General features: G+C 42.1%; 2 protein-coding genes across 7 annotated transcripts in view; both read right to left on the reverse strand.

Annotated features, from left to right (window-relative positions):
- cadps2 (Ca++-dependent secretion activator 2) overlaps positions 1–8006 on the reverse strand; it is a 93192-nt gene extending 85186 nt beyond the window's left edge. For all 6 annotated transcript variants that reach the window (XR_010876549.1, XR_010876550.1, XM_067234400.1 and 3 more), the window contains exon 1: positions 7672–8006. Coding sequence is in view for 4 of the 6 variants with exons in the window: in XM_067234400.1 (XP_067090501.1) it covers positions 7672–7977 (306 nt within the window). In the remaining 2 variants the exon portion in view is untranslated. The remainder of the gene's footprint in view (positions 1–7671) is intronic.
- Positions 8007–9557: 1551 nt separating this feature from the next.
- Positions 9558–18161, reverse strand: slc13a1 (solute carrier family 13 member 1). The gene is made up of 15 exons (XM_067234674.1): positions 18051–18161; positions 17268–17396; positions 16916–17052; positions 15631–15818; positions 15430–15466; positions 15251–15320; positions 14802–14947; positions 14465–14584; positions 13554–13652; positions 13138–13239; positions 12806–12900; positions 12272–12366; positions 11450–11611; positions 10562–10699; positions 9558–10385 (listed from the first exon to the last, which is right to left on the reverse strand). Exons 1-15 carry the CDS (start codon positions 18159–18161, stop codon positions 10242–10244), a joined length of 1773 nt encoding a protein of 590 aa, XP_067090775.1. The 3' UTR covers positions 9558–10241.
- Positions 18162–19342: the final 1181 nt, after the last annotated feature.

Raw genomic sequence — 19342 nt, forward strand, 5'->3', positions numbered from 1 at the left:
GCTGCCATCAGCGGATGACACATTTCTTCATGTTTCCTACGTTATAATAACACAGATCTAAGTAGGATTTTCCAATTGATATAATTTGCATCACTTTTTTTTGGTTACGAATTTCATTGTTCCGGGTATACATGCCAGATCATATGGTGAAATAACTCATTAACTAAGATACAGCAGCAGTAGTCATCAGACTGTTAGATAGAAATATCAACAGAAACTTCATCTGGAGCTGTCCTTTGGGTCTTATAAAATGTAACCTGCAAGATCAGATCAGAGTAGCTGGGATACATGGGGGGGAGAGGGTTCGAGATCCAAACATGTCTTTTCTACGTGTGTATTTGTAATTAAAAATCACAATGCAAACAGGCTCTGCTTTCCCCAGCAGTGACAGAGTGCCTCTCGCTGCGGAGGTATGCTGCGGACGGCACCGTGGCGGCGTGGAGCCACCGCCCTCGCAGTCTCATTGTACACACGTAGAGAACACACACAGCTGCGGGACAATGGAGCCGAGACATTCCAGAACATCCCCGAGCATCAACCTTAATGAGGAAGGGAAGGGTGGCGTCTGCCCCCTCGACACCTCCGATAAAAAAGTGTGTGTGTGTGTGTGTGTGAGCGTGCGACTCTTTATCAGCGTTAGGCAGAAGACGCTGAGGGGAGGGGGTGAGACGAGGGAAACCGAGGGGAAGATTTCCTGCTCGAGTTCTCCGCCAGCCTCAGCGGCTCCAGCTCTCCTTCTCTCAAGCTCCTGCTGTCATCGTGACAGTCCACCAACCATGTCTCTCTTTGGTAGGACAGACACAGCGAAGGAATCTGATCTGAAAATAAGTCTGCCCTGAGGCTACATCTAGTGTCGAAGCAAAGGGAAGACATCCTAAGTAATAAAAAAACAGGGTGGATATTTCCCTTACTTAACATTTTTCTTAGTTTGACCAAGTAAAACTAAACTAAGGAAGAACATACTTGTAACTTTAACCCCCCCGAAATAGTTTGAGTAATATTTATTATTCTGGGTTTATAAAAAGGTCTAAGACTGTGGACAGCTAAGCTAAAGGGCATTCAATACAAATACAAGGCCAGCAACAACAACAAAAACATGAAGGCTAGATTTGGTCTTCTTCCAGCCCCTGAGCATCAACTATCATGAGCTGAGCTGGGAGAGGAATAGATAGTCTCTTTACATTTATACAAAATCGGTGGCACTGCAGCGGTGTGCATAGATCATATCTACGTGTAACAGGACAATGCAGGATATAGACCTGATCAACAGACAGAGTCCCAATTAAAAGCTGCCGTAGATGGTTGGCAGGTGCCAGTCTGTCTCCACGGCAGAGAAAATGCAATCAGAACTGACTTCAGCTTGAAGGACGAGGCATGAAAGACAAACTGATTGCTTATACAAAGTGTCATTTTCAATTTCAGAGACGGAGATCTCCAGAAGTTGTGTGCATTGTATTTGCTCAATCAATAAGCCATGAGGAAACGATGCCGATGATGCCACAAGTGCGTGCATGAGGTGAGTGTGCACACACAGCTTTTTTCTTCTGAATCTTTTTGTCAGCCAGATAGTTTTATGCATAAAACATGAGTGCTACTTATGCTTATTTCACGGCGATATTCCATCCAAGTGCTACATCTGATAATCATTTAGCAACAAGTACTTTTTTTAGGCGGAAACAGCGTCACGTGACCCCACCAGTGAGATTTGTATAGATGTCTACTTTTAAATAAAAGGGATTTTCTCATTCATTCATTCTATTACTGAAAGGATTTGCTGCACAGTCCGAGTCTAAAGCACGCTTTGCTGAAGGTCAGTAGAATAAATCATGGGCTTTTCTTTCTCCGAAGCATTACCGTCTAACTTCGCATGAATGTAGGGGGAAATGTTTTCCTTTGAAATTCGAAATAAGCTGTAATAAAATAAACAACACACAACGCATACTCAATGCCTCTGTGGATGCAGAACACAAGCGCTCTCCTGATGCTGTGCATGAAGGAGCCCCGGAGACAGCCCCAAGAGACTTCATTAGCCACCGCGCCCACCGACTGGAACTGTCGACTGTTAAAGAAACTAGATGAGGACAGGATGCTCAATATTCAATTTGTCAATAGACATTTCAGATAATTATCAGAATCAATCCTCCACGTTCTTGAGGGTGCTGCAAATTAGCCCTGGCGCTTGAGGGCATTGTTCACCTCCACCCTCGATACTCCAACCTGTGTGGAAATGCACAGTCCTTTAAATAATCGTGCTTTAGAAGGAGAGACAGGGCTTTGCATATTTTAAAAGGTCATAATGTCAGGCCGAGATACAAGAAGCTTTCAAGCAAAAATTGACATTTCTCACAAAACCTTACACATTTATATACATACACACAGTTTATAAAATCATACTGCTGTGCAGTTTCATAGTGTTTAGAGGTGCGTAGGAACTGGGTATTAAATATCAAATACAATTTGTAATTTGATATGAAAGTCAATGAATGAGTCAATTAAGTTGGCCTGCCCTGTATGCCATCACCTAATATTAACCCATGTAGATGTTTGAACTGAAATGAAAACACTTGTAAATTAATAATACATACGTTTTGTATAGCAATTTGCCAGACACTCAAAGAACCTTCAGACAGTAAAATCATTAAGAAGGACACAAATAAAAGACGAGGAATATGGAATGGAGAGAAGGGGGTTAACTGTTGACAGCAAGCCTGAAAAAAGTGGGTTGTGAGGGCCTGTATGAAAGATGGCAGGCTGTTTGCTTGTCGGTTGGGGAGGGTGTTCCAGAGGGAGGGTGAGGCAACAGAAAAAGGCCCAGGTTCGGAGCTTGGTCCTGGTGAGTTTTTAGTGCAGTTAGATCCGCAGGCGTGAGGCATCCGGTAAGGGTGTTGTGGAGGTCGGAAAGGTAAGGAGGAAAAATCTGACTGACAAACCCTATGTGGTCTGGTTCCTCATTCCAAATTAAACTACGCCCTCAACTTGACTTCTCGTTTCTTCATGTTTGCTAGCCGTGGGGGAGAGGAGGAGGTGGTCACACTGGGCTTTCAGTGCCCTCAGGGCTCTGCTGATGTCCTGTCGCCGGTTTCTCCACACTGCATCTCCTCTTAGCTGTCAAGATAGCCCAGTGGAATTGTCTCTTCACTCCACAACGAGAGAGAGAGAGAGAGAGGGTAAGGGGGAGGAGTGAGTTACATAACTGCCTGGGAAGACGCACGTCTCAGGGAGAGGGAAATTGACAGGGGAAGGCGAGACGACAAAGAGGACGGAAGTCAGCCTCTGGCAACGTTAGAAGCTGCCAACTGCACCCACCACCAGTCCACAAAAGATGCGCAGGGAAACTTCTCTTGGCAGAAATAGCTTCTTATATAAATTTAGAGAGAGGGAAAAAGATGGCTATTTGTTTGGGTAATGAGAAAGGGCCAAGGGATTAGACGCGTGTATTGCAGAATGCGTGGGTCTTCTCTGAGAGGCTTTTCCGTGGCGACGGTTTCCCTCCTCTGTCGTGTACAGTAGACTAGTAGATTGTCTCTAAGAACGTGTATGGAGGAGGGATTGCACCTCATTGGTGGAACAGGATGGAGGAAGTAATAACTGATTTACTTATGTACAATGTTGTCTTAAAAATCCAATTAAAGTCTTTGACGCTATTGATCATGTCTATTATAAAATGTGTTCGCTGAAATGACAGGACTCGGTACAGTAGATTTCAACAAGCAGGAAGACTTTTGAGTTGGCCTTGTTTCTATCCAACACTGCTATTCAAATTTGTATTTGAAAACTGGCAAACAGAAGCTGAAGTGAAACAGACCAGAGTTCAGAGGTTGTAGACTTGATATGAATTAGCAGACACTTTGCAGTAAAGGTGACCTTTACTGAAGGTCTCTTTTCATTTATCTTATTATGTTCCTTGTAGAGAGTCACTTCGGTTTTACAGTGCTTTACTGTGAGGCCTGCTTGCCCTCCTGACAAAAAACAGCTATTGACATGAGCACAGAAGAGGCTGCTCCACAGTGTGACAAAACAGGAAGTCTCAACATACTGCGTTAGTGGACCAGGTGTCCTTTTGTGAGTCCCATGAAAATGTTCTTTACCGATGTTCAGACTTCGGAAAATGTTTAGGCAGTAGTAGCAGACATCGTTTTATCTGCTGCTTCGGTGAGTCGCATTAATATGAAGTAATTGACGGGTTTATGTCTTACACGTACAAAAGAGACATTGAAAACACTTGACAGTGATGTACTGCAGGGCTCTCGTAGGCACTCGTGTCTTGACCCGACACTGTCATGTGACCTCTTCATGCTCCTCAGCGCTGTGCTCCACTTATCAGGAAAGACAACTCTCACAGAACCCTAAGTTTATTCTTGCGTTGGAGTCTCCCAAGAATATCCTCCACGTAGAACCAGCAACCATGCATCCACTCACTTTTCTGATTGTATTCAGAGAGTGTCGTCTTAATGCACCGGTTGGAGAAAACCCCAAGTCAGTTGTCCAGCCAGTCTCGTAGCCAGCCTGCTATTGAGAGAGTGAAAAGCTATGATTGTTTTACACCACAACCTCTAGACATCTATTGGCACAGATGAGGTATTTTCACTGCTGAATATTAGAGCAGATGTCCAACTGTACCACTGTGCAATCTGGCTGGTAAATCCGGAATGTTCCTTGACTCTGACCACCGAAATACTGTAGATCTTGGAGGGAGTAAGGCAGATCTTCAAATAATATCAAACGGAATAACGGGTGTCTTTATAATGATGTAAGTTACTGACTGAATAGTTTACAAAAATATTGTTTCATTAAGACTTAATAGGTGGTTGATTACATATCAATAATGGATTGATTGTACTTTTCATATCACATATACCAAGCACAGACCAAACATAACTTTAGTTAAACCTCTTCTAACATTAACATTCTATTCTAATCTATGTGCACTATTTGTATGCTAAATGAATGAAATGTCAATGTACCCGACTTGGACAGATAATATTTTTTATAAAGATAAACTGCTTTAGACCGGGAATGGTGTACGGTACAAAAAGGGGCGAGGGTTGAACTTCAAAGACTGTTCAATCAGCATGGCAAAAAGGAAGGTTCAAGAGGCACCGCTGAAGAACTTCAGAATGTTCTAAACCACAGCATTATGAGGAAATGTCGGTCACAGAACATACTGTAGTACAGTACATAGAGCATACGACTTTTGGTCAATAAAGCATACGCTTTTACCAGCTACTTAATTTAGGAGTTAGCCTTTGATTAAAGGCTTACATCAAACGTCATTGGCCGGGTTTCCCAGATTCGTTAGGAGCGTTCTAAGAGCTTTCTAGAGCGTTCTTAGAATGCTCTTAAGAAGCTCTTAGCGTTAAGAGCTTCTTAACGAATCTGGGAAACCCGGCCAATATGAGTAAGCACCATGCCCATGGCTGTCCCATTAGGTTGATCAAGGAAGGACAGACAAGCAGAGGGAATGGATGTGAAGGGCTTTGCCTGCTCGCTTGGTTGTGGATGTGCTGGCTTCAGTTTCACAAATCATTGAAGTATGTCAACAAGGAAGTCGGGATGTTGTAAAACAAGTTTGTCGACAATACAGCATGTACTGTGTATTCAACCAGCTGGGATGAAATCCCAACCTCTTATCCTCCAAACCACCTCGCTAACTCACTCAGCCAAATGTTTAAAGACAAGTGCCTTTGTGTCTTTAAATTCACAGTGTGTTTGATCGAGTAATGTCTCTCTAACTCAGTAGTTCGCTAGCTAGTGCATCAACAGCAAGTTGTGTGGAATGCTTTCATAAACAAACAGTTCAGCAGATGGACGTATAGGTTTTAGGGGAGTCAGATGGCTGACCGGTTAGGGAATCGGGCTAGTCTGAAGGTTGCCAGTTCGATTTCCGGCCATGCCAAATGACGTGTCCTTGGGCAAGGCACTTCAACCTACTTGCCTCGGGGGGAATGTCCCTGTACTTACTGTAAGTCGCTCTGGATAAGAGCATCTGTGAATGTAGAATGCCCTCAGAACGTGTTGTGCTGCAATCCATATCCAACAACACACCTTGGCAAGCCAAGAGGATTTAAACTAGTTACAACAAGACTTTTTCTTCTAAGACTTAATTAGTCTTAAGGTAAAGAGAGATGCTTTAGGAGACATGGCTGCTTTACAAAGTTGGCAAATGTGTCTCTAAAAGTTGTACGATTGACAGATGAACAGTCATTACAGCCTATTGAAGTTTGACTACTGCCACAATGACAGCTGAGCACTCAATAACAATTATCTTTGTTCGAGTTGGAAAACGGCTAAACCACTGGGTATTACCAACATAATGACCCATACTAACTGAAGTCTGGAGGGATTTTCACTTATCATAAAACAATATACATTTAAGCATTGAATTTAGTGTGCCTATAAAATAGGCTGCATACACTCTTCGTCACATATTTATTTATCAAATAATTGATAATTTTGTGTTCAGTATCACATTAGAGTAAATGCATCACTGAATATATTGACAATAGTAAAAGGCCAATCAGAATATCAAGACAGCCATTGGCTATATTCAATACACCATAAGAAGTAATTGCATCACACAAGGCTGTTATGCATGGGTGATTCTATTTTCCTTGTACTTTGAATGCATGCACAGAGCCACAGGCAGGGAAGACATGGAAGGCTTGCAATCTGTGAACAGTGGCAAAGGGTATGCGTTTGGCTGTTTGCATGCTATAAGGAATATACTGTCGGTCTAAAAGCCAATGGTGATGTTGCATACTGCATCACCATGGCAGGAGTTCTACACCAAGGGAAGGTGCAGTACACAACTGCAAGTCTTGTCAACTAAAAGCCTCTGCCAAATTCACTACACATCACACTATTGCAGAATCTAACCATAGTGTTTTGATACAAGCTAACACTTTTGGTTTTGATGATAACACTTTTTTTTGATTAATTCCAACCCTGAAGGTTCATGCATATGAGCAGGAGGGGAACTGAGGCTTTCGATTTCCACTAGATTGCAAATCAGCTGGTGTTGGTCAATAAGGGGAGGCAGGTTCTGCCAATGCCTCAGGCTCATTTTGCATTTTGGCTCAGGGTTAACGAACTAAAAAGTAAATCTTGGAAAGACAACACATTTTTACTACTTTAATGATATGAAGTCGAAATCAAGCGGTTTTGCGACTTATCATACTAATTCATTCGTACTGTCTTTTACATTCCACACACACACGCTCATTTTCCTTTATATGTTGCCATGGATTTAGCTCATTTTCTGTAGTAATTTGCCTGTCCACCTAGGGTTATACAGACCATTGTTCAGCACCGAGCAACAGCTGTGCAGTCCAACCTATACTCTGATCCTGCTTTGATCTCGAAGCTTGCCGACATACAGGAGATAGAGATGCAGAGGTTTACTAATTGCTCTCTCATCCTGTGGCTTTAACTGGTGAATCCTTATTGCAGTTTGTTTGTATGCTAAACAAACCAGCCATGAAATAGTAAGCAATTATGTAATTCGATATAGCCTATTGTGATTGGGTTTACACTTGTGGTTGCACTTATTATGGTTGTTATGTCATATAAAATTAGTTTTAAGTAACAGGCAGTCACTTTTTTAAATCAGTAACTAGCTACTTTTATTACAAACTGTATTTAAAAGGTTAGCCTGCGTTTGCCCTCACTTACCTTCTGTTGTCTGCGTGCCATATCCGTGGGTTGTTTGGCATTGAAAGGGTATGCGATACATCGCAACACAAACACATAAACCTGCAGCTTAATCTTCCTCTCCGCTTCTTCCTTCTGAAGTCTCTCCCTCTCTTTCTCCAGTTCATCTTGTTCGGGATGACTTTCAGGCTTGGGTTTATCAGTTTGTGGTCGTTTCTTTTGTTTACCTCCTTGCCCCGAGGAAGCACCAGGTGTTTTAGGAGATTCTTTTGGAACTTCAGGGTCCTCATCTCCCCCCGAATCTTCGCTTGAGGACGGATCCAACATCGCTAAGACACAGGTGCAGGTGAACTACTGTTTGTCTAAAATGAAAAGCTCGTGAGATGACAGCTTGTGTTTGTCGCCACAGCCCTTTAAGTGGCGGTATTCTTCTCTGTTTCCGAACGGTGACGACGACTTTACAGCGAAATCTCTTGACAGAAATGCGAGGTGAAGGGCGGAGTTTAGAAACGTCGCCTCTCAAAGCCTTTCCGCTTGCGCCTTTTCTGTATCGGAACGGCAGTGCGCGCACTGGGTTCCCATACAGGTGGGCAACCTGTAGAATGAACAACAGCAACACGTGGAAGGTGCCCATTTTAACTAGTCGATCCACCATAAGAAAATAACAAACATTAGAGTAGCAACCCTTCGTTTACGGTTAGTTTGGAGACTGTCGATCCCGTTGGAAACATTTTGTCTACTGACGTTGATACCAATATCTACAAATTGGAGTAAAACTATAGGCTGCTTTTCAGATTTTAAATATTACAATGCTTAATTCGAAGTTGTATTTAAATATGAAACACTGCATTATAGTACGACAAGGGGTAGACTGACATTTGCCTTGCCTTGTAATGAAGTAAAAAGAAAAAAATGAATATTAGCATTTGTTAAATGTCTTGAAATGAAGATGATTAAAGCTAATTGCTCCTGCCTGGTGCCTATCTGTACCATGGCGAGGCGTTTGTGTCTTGTCAACCTTCATATAAAATTAACACCACTGATTACATTAGTGTTGTCATGGCATGAGTGCTATTGCTGACTTAATATCTTAATGCCATAGCTTTCTGTGTGTGTTTCTATGATGTGTGGGCGTGTGCTTGCATACGTTTGTGTGTCTTTATGGCCATGGCGTGTGTGAGTGCGTGTGGGGATCAAACATCACTTCCACTAAGTATTTGTAATGTGACACCATCAGACTAATTGTACTTCACCTTTACATTTACATTACTTTTAGTCATTTAGCAGACGCTCTTATCCAGAGCGACTTACAGTAAGTACAGGGACATCCCCCCCCCCCCCCCGCCCCCCCGCCCGAGGCAAGTAGGGTGAAGTGCCTTGCCCAAGGACACGTCATTACGCACGGCCAGGAATTGAACCGGCAACCTTCTGATTACTGGCCCGATTCTCTAACCGCTCAGCCATCTGACTCCCATCTTTAGATGCTGCACACTTTAAGACACTTACAGTATTCAGACAATGTCATTTAGTAGTGTGTCATCTTATTGGTATTGTAGATCTAAACTAGAGGTGTCCAACTCTGTCCTTAGAGAGCTACTAAGTGACCAATCAGGTTGAATGCATAAACCATCTAATTATTTGAATAAGGTGTGCTGATTGGATTGTGAACCTACAGGAATAGCTCTCCTGGAGCAGGGTCTTTTCTGTAGGGCAAGACCTAATGCTTTACTCAAGTAGAACCAGGGACACAGTGACTACAAGATGGAATCTTACATCTCAATGTGCCTCATAAGTCAAAGCTTCTCACAGGGAAGGGCTATGATGGCTCTTTACCACCAACACATAAAGATCCTCATTCAACAATGTCCAAAAAATATATACATTTAATAATAAATTGTTCACTCAGTTCTTCAGAGGAACATCCAACTTGTCAATACCGAATATACTTTAACATTTCACTGAAAACCACATCAAAGTACAGTACTTACAAAATCTTTCCTATATAAATTTGGGTTTACGAGTAGGTAAACAAGCTACCACTGATTTGTAGCATTGTATTTACATTATATAATGATGACTGCTGAGATACAGCAGTCAACCTGACAGTTTTTCTTTCTTTTTTTTCTTCATGTTTTATCACATTCACTGTAACTGCCACTCTTCAGCTCCTATTGGATGGGAAAAACTGATTGTTTACAAATAAACTGTGACAAAATCAATCATCTGCAGAAGAACAATGTGCTGTACTTGTGGTACAAAACATGATGTTCCAATACAAAAACAATGGTGCACGTGTCAATAAACTGCATCATGGTACAGTGCAATATTGGCTAAACAGTGTCCTCTGGAGTTGATCGATTTGTCCTCAAACAGCATTTTTAAATCTGTGGACCATGATATTGTGCACTTCAGGAGAACAATACTCCCTTGCCTCGACCTGTGTACCATCACCACCATCCGTTAGCCTAGATAGCTAACTAACCAGAACCACGTTGTGTACAGTGTCCCATCTTCGTCCACGCTATTGGTCCTTACTTGCCCACATTTTTTCCTTCCTGAGGTAATTTCAGTTGTGCTTTTATCCCAAAGAATCACAGGCCAGTGCTGTTGGACGTAGGGAAGACGGGCGCCCAGTCAGGGTAGGTATTGAGTCCAAATAGGGGTACTCCTAAGGTCGTCACAGCCAGTATCGCCACAAGGACACCGATTATGTTTGTGCCAAGCCCCGCCTTCACCTAGAATCATAGAATGGAAGGAAAACAGGAAGAATACCCTTTAAATGTGTATGATGTATTTACATTAGATCGTCGCTACAACATGCTTCTAAGCAATGCAATGGGGTGACAGTAGTTATACTAATCAATGTGAAATGACACATTCCTAACATGGGCACTGCTCACTCAATACTCACCATGTCAATGGTACGAAGATGGCCATAGCCAAACACGATGGCATTGGATGGGTTAGACACAGGAAGCAGGAAGGAGAAAGACGTGCAGAGGGTTGTGGGTATCAGCATGTAGAGTGGGTTCACTTGGATTGCCTCAGCCTGCAGATCACACACACACATATTGTGAAAAGAACAACCTGTTTACTGCAAAGTACAGCTCTTTATCTTAATTGCCTCTGGTGGCATATGATAAAATACACAGCATATTTGTTGATGTGGTCATGTATGTTTTTGTTTGTGCAACAACAAAACCCATTCTTTAAGTATACTCCATTTACAATCTACAACCCTTGTTTATGTGCCTATTGCAGTACTGAGTCATTTTCATCGTCAACAATTTATCCACTATGAACACCATGTTCATTTCACATGGCTAATGATGTCTAATAGCCCCCAGTGGTAATGTAAGAACTCCCTTTCAATTGCATGAACTGAAATAATTGCATTTTACATATTTTGCCATTTAGCATACCCCAATGTTATCGTGGAATAATAATAGTTAAAGCAAGGGGCTATGGGGAACAGCAGCATGGAAGCAAACGGTAAAGAATCTCAGTTTCACAGAAGGAACCTCAGTCATTGATGAAATCTCAGCTTTATGTCTCAGAAGCTGTAAATCACTTAACTGTAGCATGTACTGTAGGAATATACTGTGGACTGCTATCCCTATTAGGCAAGGTCACCCCTATAGATGCCTTTAATCCATTGAACCCAATTTAGATTTAATGACTTTAATGATTAATAATGACTTTTATCCACAATAATTACTATTATCATTATTATTCATCTTTGTTTTTTGATTTCATATGTTGATGAGTGAAGCAGAGGGACTGAGGATAGTGAACCCACCAGCGGGGCGAGGATGGGCAGGAAGATGGTGATGGTGGCTGCATTACTGGCCACCTCTGTAATGGAGGTGACGATGACACAGGCGATAGTGACCGTCGCTATGACGGGGAGGTCACCCAGAGGGGTGAGCAGGGTTGCCACCCAGGACGATAGACCGGACACCTGCAGATGGGGCAGAGAAAACACACGCTTAGTTAGATTACACATAATTAAGTGTGAAATGAATACATTGTTATACTAGCAAACAGCATCTTGAGCTGTACTGCATTCGACGATTCAGATATATTTTTCCTGTCTTTTACAGTTTTGAATGGATCCATGTAGAGACTGTTCTGCATTCAAACTAATACTGTAAATCACAGAGAACACAACATGTGCCATGTTACTTAGCAACTCGCCAGCAGGATACTAATGACTTAGCCTTAATGAGTAATGAAAAGTGTGGCAGTGTCGGAAAAACTTTTGTACATTGGCGCACTCAAGTTTCTTTGGCTAAGGTACGTCAACAACATGTACGTCAGGCTTTTTAATAGAAGCTGGGGCCCTAACATGTTAGCTAGAGTTGGACCTGTAAATCCATTGCCTGCTTTCACTTGTGAAATAGATTTCCACAGGGGTGTGTCAGGGTGTAGGAGAGGTGTAACGTATAGGGAAGGTGTAGGTATAGTGTAGGGTATAGGGGAAGTTTACGGTGAGGGTGTAGACAAGGTGTAAAGGTATAATGTGAGGTTTTAGGAAAGGTGTATCATGTAGGGAGTAGGCTCTAAAAGCTTACTAGGGGAAAAAACATGATAAAGATGATGAAGGTCTGGTAAACTGTACCTGGGTACCCTCAGCCAAGGCAAAACCTCCACCAACAAGCAGGGCCACCTCCCATGGCATAACAGCCTGGAACTCCTTCCACGTGATCATGGCCTCTGGATGGAGACAGATATGATTCTTTATTGTGTTGTGTTGCCACAGTCTGTACAGCAACCGTTGTACATACATTGCATGTTGTAAATACATTTTAAGACAATATTTAGTTACTATGGAAGCCATGGAGCCATATCAGGAGAATTAAGTGGAAAAACAAGAATGAATTTGTTTCTCAGTATCTTGTGAAGCTTAAATGTTCTAAACAATAGTGGCCTGTTAAAGTCTGCTCCTGTACTAGGTATACCTGACATCCTACTAGGATATATTTATATAGGATATATACAAGAAATACAGTTATTTGACAAATCCCAAAAGAGTGCTCTTGACTGCAGTTCAAGAAATTGCAGGTTCAAATTTCCCCCGGACTGTACTTCTTTGGATGAAATCATCTGCTACATGAATGCATTCATATTATTAGGTTTTTGAAAAGATTGCTACCAAAATTCTTGGCAGATGGACCATGTGCTGGGATAACAAACAGGAGGAGGCCGAGCAGCAAGGCAGCGGTTGCATCTGTAGCGTAGCCGGCATGTCTGCGTGAACGCAGAGAAGAAGTCAGTCAGAGCGAATGTACATCCTGCTTGATTTTCTTGATTTCTATCAACCATATGCTCCAGGTATTATGCCATTCAAAATAATAAATAAAAAAATAGAACCCTTCTGATGAGGAATCCTGATAACATGTTGTTTAAGTCAAATACCGACTTTAATGTTGTTAATGGGTATAGATTGCAAAACAAACAAGTGTACCAGTGATGGCAAAAACTCACTCAGGGAAGAGGTTGGCCCAGCCAGGCATGAAGCCAGGCTTCCTGGTGAACCACAGGAGGGCCATCAGCACGAAGATGATCAGGGTCACCACCTCCTGGGGACTGGATGGAGCAGGAGACACTCAACCATAGACTCAAACATTGGTGTGGGTTTAGGTGCGACAGTATGAACCTCAAGAGACCACAGAGCATAAATAATTAGCAGCAGGGCATGTGTAATGCTGGCATGGGGGGATATACAATGTTTTCCCCCCACCAATCTTGAGATCAGTCAGTCAGTCATGTCTGATGAGCAACGGGGGGAAGAGAGAACAAACGTGTAGTGTGTTTGTTTGAATTGTTTGTCAAAATGAATCAATGTATAATTAACACAATCTCCAAAGTCACCAACACTCAGGAAAGAACAGGTGTCTCACCTAATAGGCCCCAGAGAATTATACTCCTCCTGAATGACGCGGGCTGTTTCCTTCTCCCTCTCGGACCGTTGTCCTCCACAGCGCAGCAAAGACCTAAAACTGTGTGGGTGAGAAAGGAAGAGAGACAGAGATAGACCGAGGTAGAGTGAGATAGTGAAAAAAAGAGAGAGTTGACAAACAATAAAGATAGCATTTTGGACATTTGCCTCACTGATTGTGATCAGACAACTAATGTTCAATTTCCGAGCATCCAACAATAATAATTAACTCATCTTCTTCAAAACACAATGGGCAGGCATGATGCCTAAACAAGGAGAACGCTCTGGATAATGGATCACGATGGTGGTAGTTATGGTGTAATAAAACTATAATATATTGTTGTCTGTTAATATTATATTGCTCACTCAAGGAAGCAAAGGCGTTGACCTGTAGATAGCTAAATGTTTTTGCTATACCCTTAGCTATAAATATTGGCTTTAAATATTTCAAATAATTCTCATAGGACACATATAGACAACAAATATGACTATACTGATCTGGGGTGTGTTTCCCGATAACGATGGATCGTAGCAACGATCGAGCAAAATAACGAAACCATCAATATTTCTTACGTGCCTTTCCCAAACTTGCTCGTAAGGAGTAGGCTAATCTATGCAATTTCAAGAGCATGAATTTTCAAGAGACACTTTAGCTACCGTGTCTTTGGGAACGGCCCGTAAAACTAAGATTCGTTGTGCGATGGATTCTACGATCAACTTAGGCTTACAACGCTTTCGGGAAACGCAGCCCTGGTGTGTTAGAAGAAATAAATAGTGCTCAGTACATATCAACCTACAGTCCTGGAGCAGAAGAAGCATAAGCAGAGAGCAGTATACGATGCAAACAAGTGACTTGAGGCAGTGTGCACTCACTCAGAGCCAATGAACAGCCAGTACAGCCATATCCATGACAACAGCAGCATCAGGATACTGATGGGGACACAGAGAAGGAGCCAGTTTCCAAAGTTGATCTGGTCGCAGTCTGGGTAAAACCTGAAACAGAACTCCCATTACTAAAAATCCAAGTGCACAATATGGATGATGAATCCATTTAGTGTATAATTTTATTTTAAGTGCATTTTACTTTACAAACTAAATATATCTATGATCTTACTCTATATCAATCTCCAGGGCAACAGCATCTGCACACACACAAACACAACTCCGAGCACACATCTGGTTTTAAAGGTACAGTTGTGTAAAAACTTACTGAGTCATATACTCTGAGAAGATGAGATTGGGGGACGTCCCGGGTAAAGTGGCGATCCCGCCCATGCTGGATGAATAGGCAATGCTGATGCACAGAGCCTTGCAGATCATATTATCTTGTTTATTTCCGGGTACCTGAGGGATGACCTTAGGTCATGAAATGAAAGTGTCATAAAACAGTCTTTGAAGTGCCTGTCGGGAACTCTAGATTTCCAAAGCTGAAATCATTGTATGTAGATTAATTTTGTTTATAAAGCATGACAATTTTATACAGGTTTTTGAATTCTAATAATAAAATATCCCAACATCATGAATCTCATTATAACAACGGATAATTTCTCACCAATAAATTGTATGTTAATGACAACCAATGCATGGTGATATTGGCCAGTTGGTGCTATGTTGCTTTTAGGTTGTAGTTACTGTTCTGTGGTTGTATTTTCTACTTACAGTTCTGTGTGGGGGGACTTCGTTCTCAGGAATAGTGTACACTTGAGCTTCTGGATCTTGTACTTGGCTACTGTGGACAGACAACATGACAGTGGCATAACATTGCTGTATCACTTAGACTAAGTAGTAACTTAGAACCATCTTTCATCTTAAAGAAGGAAAATGCATTTTTTCTGTACCTCATAATATCCTCTTTCTCCTTCGGCCCAATCATTTCTAAAAAAAACAAAATGAATGTATAACGTTTAGAGGTACAAAGTAAAACCAACAAAAACAACAAGTCACACAGTTAAACACTGTCATTATTCCCAAACAAGTAGCAAGCACTACGACACTGTGAACCAAAGCCAAGAGACCGTCTGTGGGCTTGTCAGACCCACCGTCCAGCTGCAGGGCCAGGTTGCTGACGCCCGTAGCAGCTCTGGAGCGCCGTCCGTCGGCCTCCTCCGTCGACCTCAGGATCTGCTGGATGACGGCTTCCACAATGGGCATCACCATGGCGACGGCGGAGGTGTTGCTGACCCACATGGAGAGGAAGGCACAGCCGGACATGAAGCCCAGCATAAGCCTAGGAAGGGGACATGGAAGGGGCAGGATGAGGTCAGCAAGCTGAACACGTTCAAGGAAACAACAGTGAGTGGTGAATGGGTCGGGTGGCTTCTTAAATGCCTGAAGTTTGATTTATAAAATTGAATCTGCTTTCCTGTGGTAAAACCATTGTAGAAAATAAAGTATTTAACTGAAGAATGTAGCTGTAAATGTAATTTGCTTAGGCGTATTAATTTTGGAGAAATTGTACATAGACTTTACATCACACTGGTTTCTGAAAATCAATATGTGGAACTTTTAGTTGGAAATATTTGGTTGAACTATTGTTTATGTACCAAGGTGTCGCAGGTGTCATTGCTTCGTTCATCAGTATATCTTCCTCCCTTTCTCGACTGTACTAGGATTCAAACTACGGTTCTTTTTCTGAGGAGTGAGTTCAGTCAAGTCAGCTTGGTTACATTAAGACTTATCTTCTCTCCTAATATTGATCCTTCATTCCAGTCTTTGTCTTAAAGATATGGCTAGACATGGCCTTGTCCCTTCCTTATCAGTTTCAGTGACACCTACGAACCAGAGCAGTCAAGTTAACTTTGTCTGTATTGGTTATCACAAAACAAACTGTTGTTTCTACTGCAATAACATAGGGACTAAGAGAATACTTCAAAGTTCAGCTGGATTACACCATGTAACCCCACACACATACTGTACATACACAGACACAAACACAAACAGACACACACACACAGTCTCACATGCTGCACTGACTTATGCCAATATGTTGTGTATGAGCTATGATTATAATGCTGTTAATCTTGTGTCTGTGTGTTAGGAGTGAGGTGTGTGTGGTGGGTGGTATTGATGACAAATCTGCACAGGTGCTTTAGGTCAGGCCTGTTCCACAAGGCAGTAACGTCTACCAATATGCTACACTCACCTGGGTTATGCTTGCTTTAGAATAGGGACGCTAGGCCCATTAATTATGCCTTCGCTTCATTTTAACTTGCGTTTCCCTACTGATGTTGTGAGCCACATGCTGCACTGACTTATAAATGCCAATATGTTGTGTATGAGCTATGATTTAAGAAAGGTCACAAAAAGTTTCCAAGGAGACCTCACCATCCAGGGTTGACCCCCACCAGGGTGACCAGCCTGAGAGCTATCCTTCGATGAAGGCCCCATTTCTCTATGGACGTGGCCAGGCAGATTACCCCTATCAACAGGAGGTGGAAGTCTTTGAAGTACACTTTAGCCACCTGACATGGGATAAGACATTTTTGGGGACAAAACAGAAGCATGAGAAAAACAAACAATTGTTCAGTTTGGATATTGCATCAAAAAATACATCCTGAAATTGTGCCTATTTGGGGTCGGGGGGGGGGGAGAAAGTGAAAAAAGTGCCTTTTGTGCCAATTGTTTGCAAAAAACGATAATGGGATGTCGTGAGGAGGTGTTCTTGTAAACCATTCACCTCGTTAGACTTCAAGATGCCGAACAGTGGGAAGAGAAGGGCTGGCAGCATGGCTGTGGCCGACAGGGGCAAGGCCTCCGTCAGCCAGTAAATGGCCATCAGCATGAGAACAAACGCACAATCTGCCACCTATAGCAGGGTAGGAAAAATAATGATGAATAGATTATACCAAACAACCCAGTGGCTTCAGCTGATAATGTTATCTATGGGGCGTTCTTTTAATAGTGATAATGTACAGTAAAACTAGTGTTGCAAAGAAGTACATTGAAAAGTTGATCACACTGCTACACAATTTATGTACTGGTTAGTCAAAATAGAAATAGAACATATTGTGGTTGTTTTGATTACGGTTTGTCACTGTAGGCTTTTTAGGAAAGAGGGAGAATTTGTTTAAATCCATAGATTACGTAAACAGTCACATATGTAAGGACAGGTATGGGTAATACAGTTGTATAGATTTTTTCTGCAAGGTCATTTCAGTTCATAATATACCTTCATACACATACATTCGTTTATATTTATATTTGACAAACACAGAATACATACTACTTTTTAAAATCTTGAATATTATATGACGCAGGCAAAATGTTGGATGTGGTTATAAAATGGGGCAAAAATGTGAACCACATGTCTAGGTACCAGTCCACACTATCCATACTACACTTTCTTAAGTACATTCTAGCATGTGTATTAAAAAGGATCGTGATGGTACACCAAACTACTGCTTTGACCGTGTGTGTGTGTGAGGTGTTTGTCTGGTTGTGTGGCGGGGCCTTCTCTCACCTTGGTCCCGATGACTACAGGGAGAGGCAGTAGGAGCAAGGGCGTCATGAGGATGATGAGGAGACTCCGGTACCTCCACATCACCTTCAGTACCATCTTTACAGCCTCCATGGTCGAAGCTGCTCTCTCTCTCTCTGACGAGTCCTGAATAGCACTGACAGCTTTTATGGGAAATTTCACCTTTTTGTTATCCAGCACCTGGTCGTAAAGTTTATCACAAATCTTATCGCTTTTATAGCTGATGGTCAGCCCACTGAGCATGCACTGAAATGTGCAATATTTAACTAATTTGTGTTTGTGCCGTATTCAAATGTATTTGATTTGTCCAGACATGTAACCCTTGATCCTTGAGGCAACCTGTATTCAGAGGGAGTGCATGAGTCTGCATAATGGGTTGTTTCCCAACCTTTATTTATGGAGCATCATTACTTGGATTTCACCTGTGCAGTCTTGTGTGGCAATGTCTCATTGACAGACTTCTCTGAACATGTGCTGCATCTCCCCTCCCCTTAATGTTCTATTCATGTATCAAAGGCCCAGTCAACAACATTTCCAGAACGAGGTTTTCCCTGAATTTTGACATTGTGACGTCATGCATTATAATGCTGTTAATCTTGTGTCTGTGTGTTAGGAGTGAGGTGTGTGTGGTGGGTGGTATTGATGACAAATCTGCACAGGTGCTTTAGGTCAGGCCTGTTCCACAAGGCAGTAACGTCTACCAATATGCTACACTCACCTGGGTTATGCTTGCTTTAGAATAGGGACGCTGGGCCCATTAATTATGCCTTTGCTTCATTGTGTTTCCCTATTGATGTTGTGAGCCGGTCGTCGATCCGGTGACCATACAGATTAGGCCGTGTTGTATTGTATTACAAAAATATATGAATATTGTTCATGTTCCAGCCAGAGAAATCGTTTTTTTCTCTACTGTCATTCATTGATTTAATTGTAAAGAAATCATATGAGCAGCATGTTTGGTTTCACATATCGACCTGAGGTAGTAAATAAAAGGTACACAAATCATTCTCAGTTTCTTCTTCTTGTTATGCATGCCACTCAGATCCCTTAATGCACCTCGGACACGGCGAGTGTCCATGTGTCTGCATAATGCGACGTTATCTAACCTCTTATTTTATTAAGCAAAATCAACCATTGTAATTCAAATGTGCGGAGAGATAACCGTCTGGATTTTCTCGGACCCCTTTGAACCTGTTCACACCTATGTCTCATTGACAGACTTCCATGAACATGTTGCTTTCTCGGAATGCTGTCCAGACCAGATGGCAAAATTT

Source organism: Osmerus mordax, chromosome 4 (genome assembly GCF_038355195.1).
Source record: "Osmerus mordax isolate fOsmMor3 chromosome 4, fOsmMor3.pri, whole genome shotgun sequence".
Lineage (NCBI taxonomy): Eukaryota > Metazoa > Chordata > Actinopteri > Osmeriformes > Osmeridae > Osmerus > Osmerus mordax.